Source organism: Penicillium canescens (genome assembly GCF_028828765.1).
Source record: "Penicillium canescens strain IBT 15451 chromosome Unknown utg000006l_segment0_segment0, whole genome shotgun sequence".
NCBI classification, from domain to species: Eukaryota; Fungi; Ascomycota; class Eurotiomycetes; order Eurotiales; family Aspergillaceae; genus Penicillium; species Penicillium canescens.
In genome coordinates, this window is record NW_026703968.1 from 2,692,927 (window position 1) to 2,711,449 (window position 18,523).

At 51.0% G+C, this 18,523-nt stretch overlaps 7 protein-coding genes across 7 annotated transcripts; 6 read left to right on the plus strand and 1 right to left on the minus strand.

Moving 5' to 3' along the window:
- Window positions 1-203: 203 nt before the first annotated feature.
- Window positions 204-4,271, plus strand: N7446_009996 (inositol polyphosphate kinase VIP1). Its single transcript, XM_058518741.1, has 3 exons — window positions 204-2,693; window positions 2,767-4,087; window positions 4,141-4,271. The coding sequence occupies exons 1-3, from the start codon at window positions 293-295 to the stop codon at window positions 4,238-4,240; spliced, it is 3,822 nt and encodes a 1,273-aa protein (XP_058369529.1). The 5' UTR covers window positions 204-292; the 3' UTR covers window positions 4,241-4,271.
- Window positions 4,272-4,480: 209 nt separating this feature from the next.
- On the plus strand, window positions 4,481-5,818 carry N7446_009997 (uncharacterized protein; the record flags this gene model as incomplete). Its single annotated transcript, XM_058518742.1, has 1 exon — window positions 4,481-5,818. One exon carries the CDS (start codon window positions 4,481-4,483, stop codon window positions 5,816-5,818), a length of 1,338 nt encoding a protein of 445 aa, XP_058369530.1.
- A 217-nt stretch (window positions 5,819-6,035) lies between these two features.
- On the plus strand, window positions 6,036-9,278 carry N7446_009998 (lipase ROG1 family protein; the record flags this gene model as incomplete). Its single annotated transcript, XM_058518743.1, has 2 exons — window positions 6,036-6,211; window positions 6,344-9,278. 2 exons carry the CDS (start codon window positions 6,036-6,038, stop codon window positions 9,276-9,278), a joined length of 3,111 nt encoding a protein of 1,036 aa, XP_058369531.1.
- A 125-nt stretch (window positions 9,279-9,403) lies between these two features.
- On the minus strand, window positions 9,404-10,446 carry N7446_009999 (inositol monophosphatase family protein; the record flags this gene model as incomplete). The annotated part of the gene is made up of 2 exons (XM_058518744.1): window positions 10,230-10,446; window positions 9,404-10,164 (listed from the first exon to the last, which is right to left on the minus strand). Exons 1-2 carry the CDS (start codon window positions 10,345-10,347, stop codon window positions 9,404-9,406), a joined length of 879 nt encoding a protein of 292 aa, XP_058369532.1. The 5' UTR covers window positions 10,348-10,446.
- Window positions 10,447-10,707: 261 nt separating this feature from the next.
- N7446_010000 (protein HGH1) lies at window positions 10,708-11,997 on the plus strand (the record flags this gene model as incomplete). Its single annotated transcript, XM_058518745.1, has 5 exons — window positions 10,708-10,728; window positions 10,781-10,826; window positions 10,879-10,982; window positions 11,035-11,148; window positions 11,203-11,997. 5 exons carry the CDS (start codon window positions 10,708-10,710, stop codon window positions 11,995-11,997), a joined length of 1,080 nt encoding a protein of 359 aa, XP_058369533.1.
- Window positions 11,998-12,479: 482 nt separating this feature from the next.
- Window positions 12,480-15,705, plus strand: N7446_010001 (uncharacterized protein; the record flags this gene model as incomplete). The annotated part of the gene is made up of 8 exons (XM_058518746.1): window positions 12,480-12,994; window positions 13,061-13,119; window positions 13,170-13,525; window positions 13,578-13,937; window positions 13,987-14,140; window positions 14,193-14,694; window positions 14,745-15,576; window positions 15,643-15,705. The coding sequence occupies 8 exons, from the start codon at window positions 12,480-12,482 to the stop codon at window positions 15,703-15,705; spliced, it is 2,841 nt and encodes a 946-aa protein (XP_058369534.1).
- A 377-nt stretch (window positions 15,706-16,082) lies between these two features.
- N7446_010002 (transcription factor IIF subunit TFG1) lies at window positions 16,083-18,264 on the plus strand (the record flags this gene model as incomplete). Its single annotated transcript, XM_058518747.1, has 3 exons — window positions 16,083-17,417; window positions 17,480-17,752; window positions 17,803-18,264. The coding sequence occupies 3 exons, from the start codon at window positions 16,083-16,085 to the stop codon at window positions 18,262-18,264; spliced, it is 2,070 nt and encodes a 689-aa protein (XP_058369535.1).
- Window positions 18,265-18,523: the final 259 nt, after the last annotated feature.

An 18,523-nucleotide genomic window follows, 5' to 3' on the forward strand; every position in this document is an offset into this window, starting at 1 on the left:
AGAAGCACGACATAGACCAAATAAATCCAGTAGACAATTATCACTCAACTATAAGCTCAAACATCCAGCTCGTCATGAGCGCAGATACAAAGTTGGTGAACCTTTTCACCGTCTCTCCGCCTGCGGGCCCATTCTTTGGTAATACAGCTCTCTCTCTCCGAATGCGACGTTGATCTGTTCTTCTCTTCTCTCTTAATTTAACTCTCATTCCTCTCACCCCAGGAGTTTCTGTTATCCTGTTCACCCCCACTTTGCCCCTCTTATCAGTGGGACATTCCCAGTCCTGTCCGTTATGGATCCCGCTGGCTCTCTCAATGCCGACTCCTCGACCCCTACAGATCCTATCATGACGACCTCTCCTCCCTCGTCGATGGATACCGAGAACGAACAGACACCCACAGGGCTGATCCCCGAGTCAACGGTATTGTCGCCAACCAAGCCCGTCCAACCCACAAAGACTGCAGGAAAACCTGACTCGGTATCTGAACCTCGGCCCGGTGGTGTAATTGGACACTCTACACGCTCTTCGAGTCGGGCACCCAGAAGATTCAGCGGAAGCACAGCTGCCAGCACTGCCGCAAGCTCTATCAGCGAGGTGGAATCCAGCTCTCTCAAGCCATGGAGGATTGGAGTCTGTGCATTGGATGTCAAGGCTCGCAGCAAACCGAGCCAGAATATCCTGACCCGGCTCCAATCAAAAGGTGATTTTGAGGTGATTGTCTTTGGAGACAAAGTGATTCTCGATGAGGCGGTGGAAAATTGGCCAGTGTGTGATTTCTTGGTGGCCTTTTTCTCTGATGGATTCCCCTTGGATAAGGCTATTGCGTATGCTAAGCTGCGGAAACCACTGTGTGTCAATGACTTGCCTATGCAAAAGGTTCTGTGGGATCGGCGGCTGTGTCTGCAGATCCTGGATCATATGGGGGTTCCCACCCCGAAGCGGTTGGAAGTCAACCGTGATGGCGGTCCAGTTGTGGAATCACCCGAGCTGGGCCAGCATATCTATCGCCTTACGGGAGTGAAACTTCCAGGTCCGGAAGACGGGACTGGTGGCGGCGCCCCTAGAACTCAGAGTGTTTCCATGTCCGAGGACGGCGAGGCGTTGATTGTTGACGGCAAAGTTTTCAGAAAGCCTTTTGTCGAGAAACCAGTCAATGGTGAAGACCATAATATTCACATCTACTTCCCGAACGACTCGCAATATGGCGGTGGTGGACGAAGGCTCTTCCGAAAGGTTGGCAACAAGAGCTCAGAATATGATCCCAATCTGTCTGTTCCCCGATCTGTCACCGAGAACGATACGAGTTACCTGTACGAACAGTTCCTCAGAGTCGACAATGCTGAGGATGTCAAGGCCTATACAGTGGGGCCCGATTTCTGCCACGCAGAAACCCGCAAATCTCCCGTGGTGGATGGCCTCGTCCGTCGTAACACCCACGGAAAGGAAATACGATACATCACCAAACTTGGCAAGGAAGAAGCGGCAATTGCTTCAAAGATTTCCAATGGATTTGGCCAAAGGATTTGCGGCTTTGACATGCTCCGTGTTGGAGATAAAAGCTACGTCATTGATGTCAATGGTTGGAGTTTTGTCAAGGACAACAATGATTATTATGACAAGTGTGCCAACATTCTGCGAGATATTTTCCTGAATGAGAGACGTAAATGTGAAGGGCCAATTGATGCATCTGAGCCGCCATCTCCAGATATCGGACCATCCAGAAGGAGCACGGCTGGGTCTCATCGCCAGGCCTTGAAAACATTGTTGAAATCTCCTAGCACTTCCAGACTTTACGGTAATCAAGGACCTTACAAGGCACACGATAACCCTCCCTCGGAGGTGTCTACTGCTACTCCATCGGTGGCCTCTTCATCTGGGGTGGAGAGCGCTGATATTGGCGCTGCTCTTAGCAAGCTGAACTCCCGCGAGGGCCACTCTACCTCTCGTGCCTACAGTCCCTCCAATGCGAAGTCACCAGCTCTCTCGGTACAGCACGCCAACGATGAAGCTCTTCCGCCCCTTCCAGCTTCCAAGCACTCTTGGAAATTGAAGGGAATGGTAGCAGTCATCCGGCATGCAGACCGAACTCCCAAGCAAAAGTTCAAGTTCACCTTTCACAGTCAACCCTTTGTGAACTTGCTCAAGGGCCACCAGGAAGAGATAGTGATCAAGGGCGAGGCAGCATTGTCCAGTGTATCTGATGCCGTCAAAGAAGCTATGGAGAAAGGTCTGGAAGATATGGAGAAGCTGAAGTTGCTCCGCACCTCTCTGGAAAAGAAAGGCGGTTGGCCTGGAACGAAAGTCCAGATCAAGCCCATGTTTAGAAAGCGGACGCCTGAGGAGATGGGTGATACTACGCCATTTGTTTCCACTCCAGGAGCTGTCACAGGCGAAGAGCCTCTTACGCCTGTGCTGGAGGATCCGGAGAATCCGGAGACTGAGGAGATGCGCCAGGCACGGAGCGACTCTATCTCTGGTGCAACATTCTCCCGCTTCTCCGCTGCTGAGAATGACTTGATCCTGGATAAATTGCAGCTTGTGATTAAGTGGGGAGGAGAGCCCACTCATGCTGCCCGTTATCAGTCGCAGGATCTTGGATTGAACATGCGTGATGATCTCAAGTTGATGAACAAGGAGGCACTCAACAACGTTCGTCTATTTACCAGCTCGGAACGCAGAGTGAGCACTAGTGGTAAGTTTGACAAGCTGCGTTTGGAAAGGGAATCTCTCGTAATCATTTTTATGCTAATCAACTTTCTAATTAGCACAAATTTGGGCCTGTTCATTTTTAGATCAGAAAGACATTCCCGAAGATTTGATTCAGGTGCGCAAGGACTTGCTCGACGACTCCAATGCCGCCAAGGATGTCATGGACAAGGTCAAGAAGAAGCTGAAATTACTTCTGAGGGAAGGATCTGCGCCTTCGCAATTCGCTTGGCCCAAGGATAGCAACATCCCAGAGCCTTCGGTTGTGCTCGCCACGGTAGTTGAACTAATGCAGTTCCACCGAAGCGTGATGCGACACAACTTTGAGAAGCTTGGCAGCTCACCGCATCTAACTCCACCTATGTCCAATGAGCCTGATACTGCAAGCCAGCCCGATGGAGCCCCGTCTGACCGCGATGATATATCGAACATTCAGGGTCGCTGGTGTGCAGGTGAAGATCCCCGTCTCTTCAAGGAGCGATGGGAGAAGCTCTTCGCAGAATTCTGTGACACCGAAAAGGTCGATCCCAGCAAGCTTTCTGAGCTGTACGACAGCATGAAGTTCGACGCCCTCCACAACCGGCAGTTCCTAGAATGGGTCTTCATGCCTCCAGACATCGTTCCTGATGAGGATGACAGGGCTGGCCTTAAATGCAAGAGCACAATGTCAGAAGCCGGTGAATCTAAGCACGGACAGGAGACTGGATCCGAAAAGCCCGAAGAAAACCAGACGTTTGCTCATCGCTTCGGGTTGAAGAAGCGCAACGTACTCGAGTCGCTCCCTCACCTCCGGGCGCTGGATGATTCATACGATCACTACTTCAAGCTTTTCCCTGGTGCCAAGTCTTCCAAGTGCAAGATGGACGAGCGGCTTTCCAAGCTCCGGGAACTTTACAAACTGGCCAAGGTTCTGTTTGACTATGTGACACCCCAGGAATACGGTATCACCGACAGCGAGAAATTGGAGATTGGTCTCCTGACGTCTCTCCCTCTTCTGCAAGAAATTGTCCGCGATTTGGAAGAAGTGCAAGCATCACAAGATGCCAAGTCTTTCTTCTACTTTACCAAAGAATCTCACATCTACACCCTCCTGAACTGCATCCTGGAAGGTGGAATCCAAACCAAGATCGCCAGGAGCGCCATACCCGAGCTTGACTATCTCTCTCAAATCTGCTTCGAGCTATACGAAGCTCGGGATCACGAGTCGGACTCCTACTCCTACTCCATCCGCATCTCCGTCAGTCCCGGTTGTCACGCCTTTGATCCGCTTGACGTGCAACTCGACTCGAGGCACGCCATCGGCTGCGCCCCGCGACGAAGCTTGACAGCTCATCAGGACTGGAAAGAGGTGATTGAAACATTGAAGGCCAAGTTCAATACGTGAGTTTTCCACGTTCTTCTGGATCTAATGTTTAGTTGCTAACTATACACAGGGTGGAACTCCCCAAAACCTTCATCGCGGTCAACCTGAGTGACAAGCATGTCGCTCATCCTGATGAAGACACCCCGCACGAGGTCTCCCCTGGTCAATAATACTCAGATCATTGACCTTGCTATTTTTGACTACCTTTGAATTGCGTTTGTATTCTATTGACTGTACTATCTAGAAAAGCAATTTAGAAATGGGAATGGAATCATAGTTTACAAGTATAAAATCACATGTAGCTCGAAGGGTCGTAAGCCGGTTGCCCCGCGGGTGCTTATCAAAGCCCGTGGTTGACCTACTTTTTCTTTCTTGATTGTTGGACATTTCATTCCAAGACTCATTCCGAAATGTTTGAATCGGCTGTCGAGGTTGACATAGTTGGCAACACGCTGAAATACGGGGTCGATGGAACGGTTGACTTCGATGACATCCTGTGTATACTGTCGGGTCCAGCGCCCAGTCAGTATCGCGTACTGTTCTTCCAGAAAACCGGAAAAGACAGCGACGAGTCAGAAGAGCACACATATCTAAAGAAGATCGACTTAAAATGTCTACCGACTGAGCTATCTCGTTTTGTAACGACTATCCCAAGCCATCTTCAAAACGCAGAGAGGCCACCGGTTATCCAAGTGGTGATATCCACAGGCTCGGGGACAGGCAACGCCAGAACAGTCTTCCAGGATGCCTTACAACCTCTATTCAACTATACTGGGCTAGAGGGCATCGAAGTCTACGAAACAGAGTCTGCACAGACAATCACCGAACTGACACAATCCAAATTCATCAACCATGCGGCCGAAGGAATTCCCCAAACCATCATCCTTCTCTCAGGCGACGGGGGTTTAATTGACATCCTCGATATCTTCTACAAATCAAAGCAGACACTCAAAATTCCACCTAATATCGCCCTGATTCCATGCGGGACAGGCAACGCCATGGCGAGTTCAATTGGACTACGATCTGGTCCGATACCAGGTCTGCCAACACTACTCCAAGGCACACCATCCCCCATCCCAGTCTTCGGCGCCCGGTTCTCGCCTGGGAGCCGGTTTGTCGTTGATGAGGGTCGTCAGCGGACGCCGATAGAAAGTGACAGCGACGATGCTGCCTATCGGACGATACACGGTGCCGTCGTTGCGAGCTGGGGTCTTCATGCTGCGCTCGTTGCTGACAGTGATACATTTGAATATCGCAAATTCGGTATTGATCGGTTTAAAATGGCTGCCAATGAGCTGCTTTATCCTTCTGATGGTTCTCCGTCTCATCGGTTCAAGGGGAAGATTACTATGACTCTACGGAACGATGGGCACGAGGATGTTCGTCGGGAAATCCTGGGAAGTGATGAGCATATGTATGCCCTTGCTGCAATGGTTCCGCGTCTTGAGAAGGAGTTTTTAATTTCTCCTGAGTCTGTGCCGCTCAGTGGAGAGATGCGGTTCATTCGGTTTGGAATTATGCCGCCGGAAGATGCGTTGCATTTGATGACTTTGGCTTATCAGGGTGGCAAGCATGTTACAGAGGAGACGGTTACATATGCTAATATTGAAGGGCTTCGAATTGATTTCCTGGAAGACGAGGAGAGATGGCGGCGGGTTTGTATTGATGGGAAGATTGTTGCTGTTGAGAGGGATGGTTGGATGGAGTTGTATAAAGAGCCAGAGCGGTTGCTTCACTTGATTCAGTAACAAATACGCATACGCACTCATATTCATGCTAGAATACAATTAGTATATAAGAATACCTTGAAAGTATACAACTATGAGAATGCCGGGTCAGCGCCGATCCAAGGAATCATGTGTCTCTCCCGCCATCTCCGATAAACACAGCCCCAACCCTTCAGGGCAAGTATCAGCTTCTCTTCATGTCCTCTTAAATGTATGATGGAATTGCCCATCCGAATCGATGCTGATCACTGCGCGCACCTATTCCGCCTCTCAATCCCCAGACCGAACACTCTCCTCTAAAGGCTCCCGATACCACACCCTTTCCGGGTGGCGCAAATGCCCCGACGCCAAACGAGCAATAGAGATGTTGATGATCCACCAAGTTGGCAGTGTGCGAGTAGGGGAAGTCGTCAGGTGAGCTTGCCAAGGAGGAAGCGCAGCTCCAAGCATGGAGCGCTCCTCAAACGGGCAGAAATCAACTGTCGCGTGCCCTTGGAGTCTCACGGACTCATAAACTACACTCATATGCTAACTGCAACTGATCAGATATACGATTACATACACGCCCGCAGCTGATCCAATCCTCCCCATCCCCTCCGAGCTCTACGTGCGGGTGAAGAACACCTCCGCTCTCCCATTGCGCGCCGCATACCTCCACGGTCCCTACACGCTCTACGCCGCCTGCTACCCGGCGAAATTTGACCCGAATATCAAGTACGAACGACAAGATCTAGAAGGCGCCCCGCAGTATGAGCCGTATCTCAAGGCTGGGGGTGGTTGGGACGCCGTCATCAAAGTCCCGTCTTATGTCCAGAACGCGCAGAACTTCGGGGCATCCGGGAATCAAGGGTCGAGTGGAGACCAGAGCGTTACCTGGATTGTTGAGATACAGTCGCAGGTGATATTCTCGAGTAGTGCGGCGGTTCATTTCGAGTTGTTGGTAGGTCGCGATGAGAAATCGCTGGAGTACTTCTCTGGTGGGAGTTGGAGTAATGGCCATGGTCCTCCTGGGAAATTGCTAGACCATTGGTCGCCTGATGCTAGGGGGAAACAGGCTCTTGCTGCTAAGGGTGTGTATTCGAAGTCGATTGCTTTGCAAGTCGACGATACGAATAGTTTGTGGAATAGTCCGCCATTTCCAACTGCTGAGGATTCTCAGAATGAGGATGGAACTCATGACTTGAGAACTCCCACGGAGGAGCACCCGGATCCGCAGAGCAGACCCGAAGCACCTGCAGATGCCAAGAAGAACAGGAAGAAGAAGGTACATCTTGTGCTTCTGACGCACGGGTTACACAGCAATCTGGGTACGGACATGCTCTATATGAAAGAGAGCATTGACGCAGCTACGAAGACGCCCAGAAGGAGAGAAAGCCACGCAAAACCTGCTGATGGGAGCCGAGTTGATACCGACGAAGGAGACGAAGAACAAGTTATTGTCCGAGGATTCTCTGGCAACGCTGTTCGCACTGAACGTGGAATTCAATATCTTGGGAAACGTCTGGCCAAATACGTCTTGCTCCTGACATATCCAGATCAACCCTACTTCCCCCTCAAAGGCTCCAAGCCAAGCCCACTCATTCGGCCTTTTACTGCTCGCAAACAGCATACTCATGCGTCTCACCCTCACCATGTGGCAACTGAGAACAGCGGCAACACCATCGGAGGTGAAGATCACCCTTACCAGATTACAAGTATCAGTTTTATCGGACATTCCCTGGGAGGACTGATTCAGACGTATGCGATTGCCTACATTCAAAAGCACTCCCCCGAGTTCTTTGATAAGATCCAGCCGGTCAACTTCATCGCTCTCGCAAGTCCTTTCCTCGGCCTCAGCAATGAAAACCCAATGTATGTCCGCTTTGCCCTAGATTTGGGTCTTGTTGGTCGTACTGGACAAGATCTCGGATTGAGCTGGACAGCACCGAAAGTACGAAGTGGCTGGGGGGCCATCATTGCCGGAAGAGGAGATTCGGCAAAAGACCAAGCCCAACCGGATCCTGGTTCCAAGCCGCTTCTGCGGATTCTACCATGTGGTCCTGCGCATGAGGTTCTCAGCAAGTTTCAGCATCGTACTGTGTATTCGAACGTGGTGAACGATGGAATTGTTCCTCTACGCACTTCTTGTCTGCTCTTCCTAGACTGGAAAGGTCTGGACCGGGTTGAGAAGGCGAGGAGGGACAATGGACTTGTCGGAACTATGGCTGAATGGGGCTGGGCAGAGTTGACTGGAGCACATTCGAAGTCTCCACGGTTGGGTCGCTCCGGTGATGAATCACCTCTGACTGAATTAGCCGAGACTGGTCAGCATTCACATCCCACCATTCAAGTTCCGCAAAGACAGAAAGGCGATGAGGTGGACGAGGCTGTCGCTCCGAGACCCGGCCAGTTCCTTGCGCCACCTAGTAATCGTTCGTCTCACATGAGTATTCCAGAAGAGGAATCCGTGAAAGAGGATATCTCAGGAAATGCTTCTCCTGGTCCTCTGGACACATTTTTCTCACTATTCCGCCCCAAGGAGAACAAGACTCCCCATAGTGGCAAGAATTCCCGAATCTACAGACGCAGCCAGACTCTAGGCTCTTTTGAGGCTGGTGATGGCCCAGCGCCTGTTACCCACGGCCATTCCACATACGAGAACGACGGCGTCCACACGCCTCCGAAAACAACCTTCTTCGAGTCTGCAGGAGACTTACTGATGCCACCACTTCCACCACCAGAGTTCATCTTGGACCCTGCCTCAAGACCCAGAACCATCTTCCACGACCGCATATACCATCCGGAAGATATACCCCCTCCCATGCCGGTCAAGCGGCGCACATTGGCTTTCGGTTCACTACAGAACAAACAATCAAAGTCAGCACCCAATCCGGCGGCGACGCAATTACCCCCAGGCTCTAGCTCCAGTGCAAACAGCGCCGAGAGCGGCCTCAAGGTCGAGGAGAAAATCGCAAGAGCCTACCACCGCGATCTATCCTGGCGCAAGGTCCTAGTCCGACTCGAGCCGGATGCTCATAATAACATTATCGTGCGACGCATGTTCACCAACGCCCACGGCTGGCCTGTCGTGAAACACTTAGTTGATACGCACTTCGCCCACATGCCCGTTATCGATATTCAAGATTCACAAAAGCGGAGCGTGGACCGAGCAATGTCTCCCAATGTCGGGCCGACCAGCTCAGGAGATGAGGTCGAAGACCAGACCAAGACGCCTGAATTGGAGACCGATAAGGATACAGATGATTTGCCTGATGTCTCTGGTTTGAATGTGTCTGATCCGTTGCGGAACCATGGTCATCGGAGTGATGCATTCTCGGGTGAGAATGAATCCCAACGGACTATGAGCCCGACTGAACAGGGAAACAGCGTATCGAGGCAGGATTCGGCTCGATGGACTGATCGAGAAGTTGACGAAGATGATTGCGAGTCTGGTTTTGAAGAGGAAGTTAACTCTGGTTTCCGATGGTCTAGACAGATGTAGGGCTCTACTCGCCCTTGGATTGTACATACTACCTTATATTTCGGATATACCCTGTAATGAAGTACTGAAAGCACTGATGGAACTTAAACAATGCTCTCTACCTAGAAAGACGAAGTAATTCTAAATCAATAAACCATCTCACCCTGAATGTACCCCCAAAACTCCTTCACAATCTCCTCCTGCCCAACACCACCAGGCGAACCCCTCACAGCAAGGTATTTCCTCCCATCCAACGTAGCCTCCCACTCCCCCTTATTCCCACCAACCATCCTCCCACCCGCCTCACTCAAAATAACCCAACCAGCACAAACATCCCAAGCCCAACACCCACCCTCCCAATACAAATCAACCGTCCCCTCAGCAACAGCACAAAGATTCAAGGCCGCAGACCCCAAACTCCTAAATGACCTAACCATCGCGCCACCATCATCCCTCGACCTCGCAAGCTTCTCAAACGTCTTGACCTTTGTATCGAAATTGCCCCCACTCCGATCAGACCCCCATTCAATAGCCACAAGCGCATTTGACAGTCCGGTCAATGGCTCAACATTACTCCCCCGCAGCGGCAATTGAGTCGTCCGGTTCACGAACGCGCCTTGGCCCTTGATGGCTGAGTAGAGCGTTTTCGTAGAGGGATTGTACACAACGCCCACGACGGGAATCCGGTTCACCGCGAAACCGAGAGACACGCAGGCAAAGGGGAAGTTGTGGATGAAATTGATTGTGCCGTCTATTGGGTCTACGATGAAGGTTGGTGCGTCTGTTAGGGGTTTGCTTGGGTCGTAGGTTTCTTCGCCGTGGAAGGTGTAGTTTGGGTATTTTGTTTGTAGGGAGGTTGAGATCATGTTTTCGACAGCGCGGTCGTATTCTGTTACGAGGTCCGCGCCTGGATTATGTTAGTTTGGTTTGGTTTGTGGTTGGGGGTTGGGCTGAGGGGCGAGATGAACGGACTGTTCTTTTTGGCTCCTGTGCCGCTGGTTTCTGGGAGGGCATTGTTGATTATGTCGCCGGCTTTAAACGCTAGTTCGATGAGGTAGTCGTGGATTTCTGAGAGGTTTGGAGTCTCCATTTTGGTGTAGTGTAGGGATTGTAGGAAGTGTGAGGTTCAAGTATGGAGGGTGAGGATCTCCCCGGATAGCGCTAGAGGCGGGGCAGCCGGAGATTAGAGGCAATTGACTACGATATTGTAGGTAGAGTGTCTATTTAATATTATGAACGTAATTCGAGTAATAAAATAGACGCAACTACATGTACATATAGCTATAACTTATGTACATACTGGAATGTATAGATCCGCTTGGTCAGAGATCTCCGCGCTTCTAGTGACGTCGAAACACCCCACTTCCGAAAAAAAATCTTAGGGCACACTTCATACTCACTTGAACTTGTACACAGGTTGACACAGGCTCATACGCTATTTGAGCACATTATGCCGACCGAACTCGAAGAGGTAAGACAGACAAAAGTGTGTTGCGGCATTTAGAGGCTCACCAATTCTATAGCTGGTGGAATTCCTCCACCACGGAAACTCCCAGATCAGACAAATCGGTACAAAATCCTCTCGGGAATACCAGCGCATGAACTTACAGTATATCCCTAGCTTGCGAAAACCTCGTCGGCTTCTCCACTGCGCAGCCTGACCTGTTCAAGCGCCAACAACTACTGCCCGTCCGCGACCTGAAGCTTCTGGCCCGCGATTACACCGTGCGTTGAGATCGATCTAATGGAGGGACATACCAACTGATGTGCTGTTTAGCCAATTGCGAAAAATGCATTGACAATGCTGGTCAATTTGTCCGGTGACGAGGAAGTGTTGAAGATCCTCGCCGAGGATGACCAATTCATTGAGACCTTGCTCTTGAAGTTGACTGTGAGTGAAGCCGAAAATATATGCGCATGATCCATACTGATATAGCTGAATCAGAGTGTCAAGGATCCCAACGTCGACGAAGTCGCCATGCTGCTGGCCAACTTGGTCAAGTCCGACGTCCTCCAAAAACTGTTCGAGCTGAAGCGCAAAGTCCCCGAGCCTGTATCGACCTCTGAGAACGCCATCGACCAGATTATGGACTGCTTCGTCAAGGGTGCCGAGGGTGGTCTCAACAAGCATGCCAACTATGATTACCTGTCATACGTATTCGCCGATCTATCCCAGACCGAGAAGGGTCGGGCGTATTTCACTGAGCGCCAGGAGTACGATGGCGTCGTGCCCATTACCAAGCTGACCGTCTTCACCGAGCACAAGAGCAACATCCGCCGAAAGGGTGTAGCTTCCACAATCAAGAACGTGGCCTTCGACATAGCCTCGCATCCCATGCTCTTCGACGAGGACGCTGTTAACCTCTTGCCTTACCTGCTTCTCCCCCTTGCTGGACCCGAGGAATTCTCCGACGAAGATACCATGGACATGCTGCCCGATCTCCAGCTGCTGCCCCCTGACAAGCAGCGTGACAGCGACAACACTATCGTCACTACCCACCTTGAAACATTGCTCCTCATGACTACCACTCGGGAAGGTCGGGATAAGATGCGTGCTGTCAAGGTCTACCCTCTGATCCGTGAGACACATTTGCATGTGGCGGATGAGAATGTGCAAGAGGCTTGCGACCGGTTGGTGCAGGTGCTCATGCGTGACGAGGAGGGTGAGGGCCAAGAGCCCGAGCAGCCTCAACTAGAGCCTGCTAAAGACGAGGATGATCAGGTTGTAGAACTGTTTTAGCGATAGATACCTCTGAATTATGTATATAGAAATCACAGAGTCACATTCAATGATATAAAGAACGTAGACATCGACTTACAGTATAGACGTAAGGCTGGGAGATCAAAGGCCGATGTCGGGTGGGTCGTCCCTCATCACACTACGACTCTAGTCCCGACTAGCTTTGCTCTCTCCCACCTCTGATTCCCCCAATGCACAAAACAAAATGAGCTACTGCATGCCCTAAACCGGAAATACACACAGTATTTCATCATCCCCCCACCATAACGACGACCGATATTCCACTGCGGACGCGGAAGCTGTCTTGCCCCTCGGTCCCGAGGCGCAAGTGGCTTCCCGCGGATCAGAATCAAGATCCAATCGAGTCAAATCCTTGCAACAATGGAAACAGCGACAGCGATTCAGACAGCGATTCAGACATCGATTTACCGCCCGACGTGAACCCGGACACAGGGACAATTGCCCAGCGCGTGCGGGCCTTCATGTCGCGCGCCCCTCTTCTCCGCTCGTCGCCCGCGCTGGGTGCCTCGTCTTACGGAGCCGTGGGCATCCCAGACGGAGACGGAGATGGAGATGGAGATGGGTCAGATGGGATAGAGGCCGAGGCTGAGGCTGCGACCGGGACTGGGGCTAGGACTGAGACTGGCACTACCAGGTCGTCTGGTTCCCGTCGTCATGCTCGGTTGCAGCGCGCTAGCTTTGAAAATGGTGCTCCGAGCTCGAGTGCTGGACCCAGGCGGTCTAATTCTTTTATCAGGCGGCGGAATAGCATGTATGCTGAGAGGCGCAATCGGAGGCCTTCTTCTGCTGCGTCTGATGTTGGCATGGGTGCTGATTCCAAGTTCTCGTTTGCTACTGGACTGGCTGTCCCGGGTAACCCGGTCATGCAGGAGACGCCCGCTTCGTCGCCTTATATGGCTAGTGATGAAGAAGATGTTTTGGATATTGACGATGATTATTCGAAGTCTTCGGATGAGGATCCGCCGGATAATTCGCCGTAAGTTGGGAGGATGCCGAGCTAGTCTGTATATGAAGGTTCATTGCTGATATATTTTGATCTCAGGTATGCTCAAGTACGAGCTTCGGTGCCGGCCACAGACAATGTCACTCTTTCCATTAACAGTATGCTCATCAATCTCGAGTCTTTGGCTTTCATCTGATGTTGGATTTAGCACCACGAATGTGGATTTTGTCATTGCTCTTTTCTTTAACAGGTTCGGCCGCCAATCTTTTCTTTTCGCTGCGCTATCCCAGCGTGGCTATTACTCCAATTATTGCTCTCGTTTTGGTACATCCGCTTGGCAAGTTTTGGGATGTACTCTTCAAACACACAGGCGATCCTATCGAAGTATTCGAGAACGGAACCCTTCATCATCGGGAAGCGCTCAACGGCGATATCGATGCTCCTCCCACTTCATTGGGGACTCGAGCCAGGCTTTGGTTTGGCCAGGGCCATTGGAACGAGAAAGAACATGCTTGTGTATACATCAGCAGCAATGTTTCTTTTGGATTCGCTTTCGCCACTGATGTTAGTATACCCCGAAGTTTTAGACACTTCCAAAATCTGACGGAAATAACAGGTTCTTGTTGAGCAACACAAATTTTACAACCAGGACGTTCCGATCATGTACCAACTGTTGCTCATCATATCGACCCAAGTCCTAGGTTATGCATTCGCCGGACTGACTCGACGATTCTTGGTGCGGCCTTCGGCCATGATCTGGCCAGGCACTCTGATGTCTACTGCCATGTTTTCTACCATGCACAAGTCTGTCAACAAAAAGGCCAACGGGTGGAGTATCTCCCGATACAAGTTTTTCATCATTGTCTGGGCAGGAGCGTTTCTCTGGTACTTCGTTCCAGGTTTGTTGATGCCTGCTCTCAGCTACTTCAACGTTATCACCTGGTTGGCGCCTAAAAATGTTGTCGTTTCAAACTTGGTATGTGCTAGAATCTATCTAAAATTGTTATCTCGCTGACTTGTGTTAGTTTGGCGTTGCTTCGGGTCTTGGAATGTTCCCTTTGACCTTTGATTGGGCTCAAATTGCCTACATTGGCTCTCCATTGCTAACGCCTTGGTGGGCCGCAGCCAACATTGTGACAGGCTTAGTGGTTGTCATTTGGGCTGTTGCTCCGATCCTCTGTAAGACGTAACACCTCAACCTCCCTATCCATGCTCTGCTAACGACGAACAGATTACAAAAATGCTTTTTTCTCCTCATACATGCCCATTCTCTCAACAGCCGTGTTTGATAACACTGGCAAACCTTACAAGGTCAGCCGAATCCTAACCGGAGAGTTCTTGTTCGATGAGCAGGCCTATAAGGACTACTCCCCGGTCTACCTCCCAATCACCTACGTATTGTCATATGGAGTACAGTTCGCTGCTTTGACATCTCTCGTCACCCACACTATTTGCTGGTATGGGAAAGACATCTGGCAACAAACTAGAAAGGCCTTTGACGAGCGACAAGATGTCCCAGCCATGGAGACATACCAACCTCTTCGAGATGACAACGGTGGCAGCCAGCAGAGCTTTGATATCTCAAGAACTGGCTCAGATCCTCGCCTGGAAAGCCAACTGGGAATGGAAGATGTCCATTGCCGCTTGATGAGGCGCTATGAGGATGCTCCTCTCACGTGGTATATACTTGTGTTCATTTCCATGTTGGCAATTGCCACTTTTACGGTGGAATAGTAGGTGTGCTGTATTCTTCTTCGTTTCATCCAAACTAACAATTTTCAAGCTATCCCACCCACCTTCCCTGGTACGGGCTACTCCTAGCTCTCATCATCACCAGTCTCTTCTTCATTCCAGTGGGCATCATCATGGCAGTCACAAACCAACACAGCAGTCTCTACCTGGTTTGCCAACTTATCTGTGGCATTGTATTCCCAGGAAGGCCTGTGGCAAACATGATCTTCGTGACCTACTCATACATCAGCTCTGCGCAAGGCATCAAGTTCTCCTCAGACCTAAAACTTGGTCACTACATGAAAATCCCACCCCGAATCTTATTTGGCGTGCAAATGATGGCAACATTGGTTTCCAGTCTAACACAGATTGGCGTGCTGAACTGGATGTTTACCTATATCCCGAAACTGTGCACACCCGAAGCCATCAACGGTTTCAACTGCCCCATCGCCCGAGTCCATTTCAACGGCAGCATTCTCTGGGGAGTCGTCGGTCCCCAGCGCTTCTTCGGCCCAGAAGGCCTCTACAGACCACTTGTATGGGCCTTTTTGGTAGGTGCTGTGGCACCGCTGGGAGCTTGGCTCCTAGGCCGACACAGCAAGAAGAGTTTCTGGCGTAAGGTCAACTTCCCCATTCTATTCGGCAGTCTAAGTTGGATCCCGCCCGCCACGGGACTCAACTTCTCCATTTGGGCACTTGTCTGTTTCATATTCAATTATGTGATCCGGAGAAAGAGGACTGCTTGGTGGGAGAAATATGCCATGACTTTGTCTGCTGCCTTGGACTCCGGGTTGGCGTTTGCGGTTGTGGTTGTCTTCTTTGCTTTCATTTACCCCGGTTGGGTTGATGGATTCAAGTGGTGGGGAACGGAGATTTACAAACAGGTGAGTCCTTTCACGGTCTTCTTCTCTTTTGATGTTGGGTTTTGGTACTAACTTTATTGTTTGTAGGGCTGTGACTGGATTGCTTGTCCGTATAAACAATTAGAGCCTGGTCAAAAGTTTGGTCAGTAGAGCTGGAGATGAAAGAAATCAGCTCAAAGCACAATTATATAAAGAAGTTATGAAAGAATATCAATAAGTGAATGAAGTAACGTTAAATCATAACGTTATAAAAGTTAACGTTAGTTAAACTATAAGTTAAACCGTTCGGTTGATATGGAAGAACACCGGGACCGAGCTGACTAAGCTCGCCGTCATACCTCGCGACTCCAAGCACATCTCCTCATCCGTGCCTTTTTCCATCTCTCACCACCTTCCGCCAGCTACCTCTGTCGCAAATCCCTGGCTGGAGCTCCTTTGAGTCATTAGCTGTCACCCTCCTTAATGTTGATGTGATCACGAGGTCGTATCACTTTCTACAGCCTTGCCAACGCAGCTGTACCGGAAAGATGTCGACTCCTACAAACCCCTCGAATGCCCGAACCCCAACAGGACCAAATGGTGCGCCACCGATGAGAATGCGCCGTCCAAAGGCCGCAGATCCATTGGTCAGACCAAAAAGGAGACCAGCTCCCAAGCCAGCCGGAGCCCCTCCGGCCGGTCGGACAGCCACCAAGACTCTTCCTACACGGCCCCCGGTCTCCAATATCCCGCCCGCTCCTGTCGAGAGGCCCCAACTCGGTGTGAGCAGCAATAATGCCACCGTCAATGGATTCAGCGGTCCCTTGCTCACTGATAAATACTTTGATTACCCGGTCGTCACGACAAAGCGAGCTCTGATGGAAGGATTGAAGCACCACATTGCGCGTTTCGCCTCAAAGAAGAACGTCGACCCCCGCGATGAATCACAATTCACGCGTCCAGTCCGACTGCACCGTCGTGACCCACGGCGCGGTCAAGACGCACATGCGTCACGTTTCGAAGACCCAGATGCTCCGCCTATGGATGAGGCCGAGCGTGAAGCCTTCGATGCGCGCAGGGCAGCACGTGAGAAGGAGCGTGCCGAGAATATGGCTCAGATTGCGCCTGCTCTGGGTACTACCTCGAAACGACCTAATGCCCCGAAACAAAAGACCCAGCAGGTCTTCAAGTCTGATATGACACCCGAGGAGGTTGCGAAAATGCGAATCAAGTACGAGGAGGCTTTGCAATGGCATCTGGAGGATTTCGATAACAAGCATACTTGGGTTGGAAACTACGAGGCTGCTCTGTCTGGGACCCATGCGGTTTTTGTTCTGGATGGTGGGAAGATGCGTATGATTCCGGCCGAGAAGTGGTACAAATTTAGTGCCAAGAGTAACTTCAAGGCTTTGACTATTGAGGAAGCTGAGAAGTTCATGGCTAAGAAAGTCAAGGACCCCAGATGGTTCATGGAAAAGCAGCAAGAGCTGGAACAGAAGAGGGAATTGGACATTTATGCTAAGCAGCGGAAGGTCTATGCTGGCAAGCAGGGCAATCCCACCTCTGGGGGCGCGGGACTGGAGGCCGGTGAAATGGACTTTGAAGAAGATCGTTTCGCTGACGATGAAGAGCACGATGATGGCCTCTTCAATGATGATGAAGATGCCAAGGAAGCCGAGAAGAGAATCAAAGAGGACCAGCTCAAGGCCAATGTCTTCGATCTCAAGGATGAGAAGGACTACGAGGCAGAGGAGAAGCGGGAGTTGCGTGAACGAGAGGCTCGCCATGTGCTGGGCAAGAGTGTGCGCAAAGCTCTAAAGAGGAGAGAGAAGAACTTTGACTACAGCAGTGGGTCTGAAAACAACCCGTACTCGGATGACGAGGTAGGTCACGTCCTGCATGTGTCGCCAGTCTATATTGGGACAGTATTGACCTTTCCCCGCAGAGTTCCGATGACACCGAGACCGAGAAGGCAAAGGAAGAGGAGCGCAAGAAGGCTGAAGCCGAGAAAGAGAAAGAAGCTTCGTCCAAGGGCACCAACACACCTTCAGGCCGCCCCAAGCACACAGACCCCCTCAAGAAATCAGCCGCTGGCCGGAAGCGACTCGGTTCTCCCACCTCAGACGCAAGTGGAACCGACACATCTCGCAAGAAGCCCAAGAAGGCCAACCCTACATCCCAACCCCCGTCCCGTCCAATGTCCCCATCCGCCATCCAGGTACGTGCAATCCCCCATCACCCACAAATCCACATACTAACCCGAATCAGACGGGCACAAAACGCGTCCGCATCCCCGGCAGCGGCGCAAACTCCGGCAGCGACGTCGAAGCCGGCGCAGCCTCCAGCAACGAAACAAATGAAAACAACAAAAAGAAACTAAAACTCAACCCGCCCAACGCCACCTCCCGCAGCGGCACACCGTCCGGCTCCCGCGCCGGATCACCCATGGCCGGCCGACACCCCGGCAGCCGCGCCAGCAGCCCCGAAGGACCAATGCGTGGAGGCCGCGTGTCAACGCCCCTCTCTGCTTCTGGATCTGGCTCGTTTCCGACGCCGGCGGAGATCCACGCTGCTATTCCTGCTTCGGGGATTTCTAGTGGTGATCTGCTGAAGCTTTTCCGGCCGAGGATTGGAGATAATCATCGGAAGTTTATTGCTATTGTTAAGGATGTCAGTGTTTATGGGAAGGAGGATCGGATGTTAAGGCCTGGTCCTTGGAAGGGAAATTAATGGTTTTCAAGGGTTGAGGTGAGGTGAGGTGAAGTTGATGAATGTGAGGATGGAGATGAGATGGTGATGGATCTGGCAGTGGATATGTGTTGCAGATGCAGATTGCAGATATAGTTGCTGCTTTCTTTGGAAATACTTTAACTACAAGTTCATGGTCTAATGTTCTAGATGAGTTTCATCTGAAGTTCTGAAGTAATCAATACGTTTTCTTGCGGGATATTATTTGATCCATTGCCCGTGGACTCCGGACAATTTATTT

What these genes read in the sequence shown, in the direction of transcription:
- N7446_009996 (XM_058518741.1), top strand. Translation starts at nt 293, where the DNA reads ATGGATCCCGCTGGCTCTCTCAATGCCGACTCCTCGACCCCTACAGAT. An exon ending in ACGCAGAGTGAGCACTAGTG is followed by an intron (nt 2,694 to 2,766) that starts GTAAGTTTGACA and finishes CTTTCTAATTAG; the next exon opens with CACAAATTTGGGCCTGTTCA. An exon ending in TTGAAGGCCAAGTTCAATAC is followed by an intron (nt 4,088 to 4,140) that starts GTGAGTTTTCCA and finishes AACTATACACAG; the next exon opens with GGTGGAACTCCCCAAAACCT.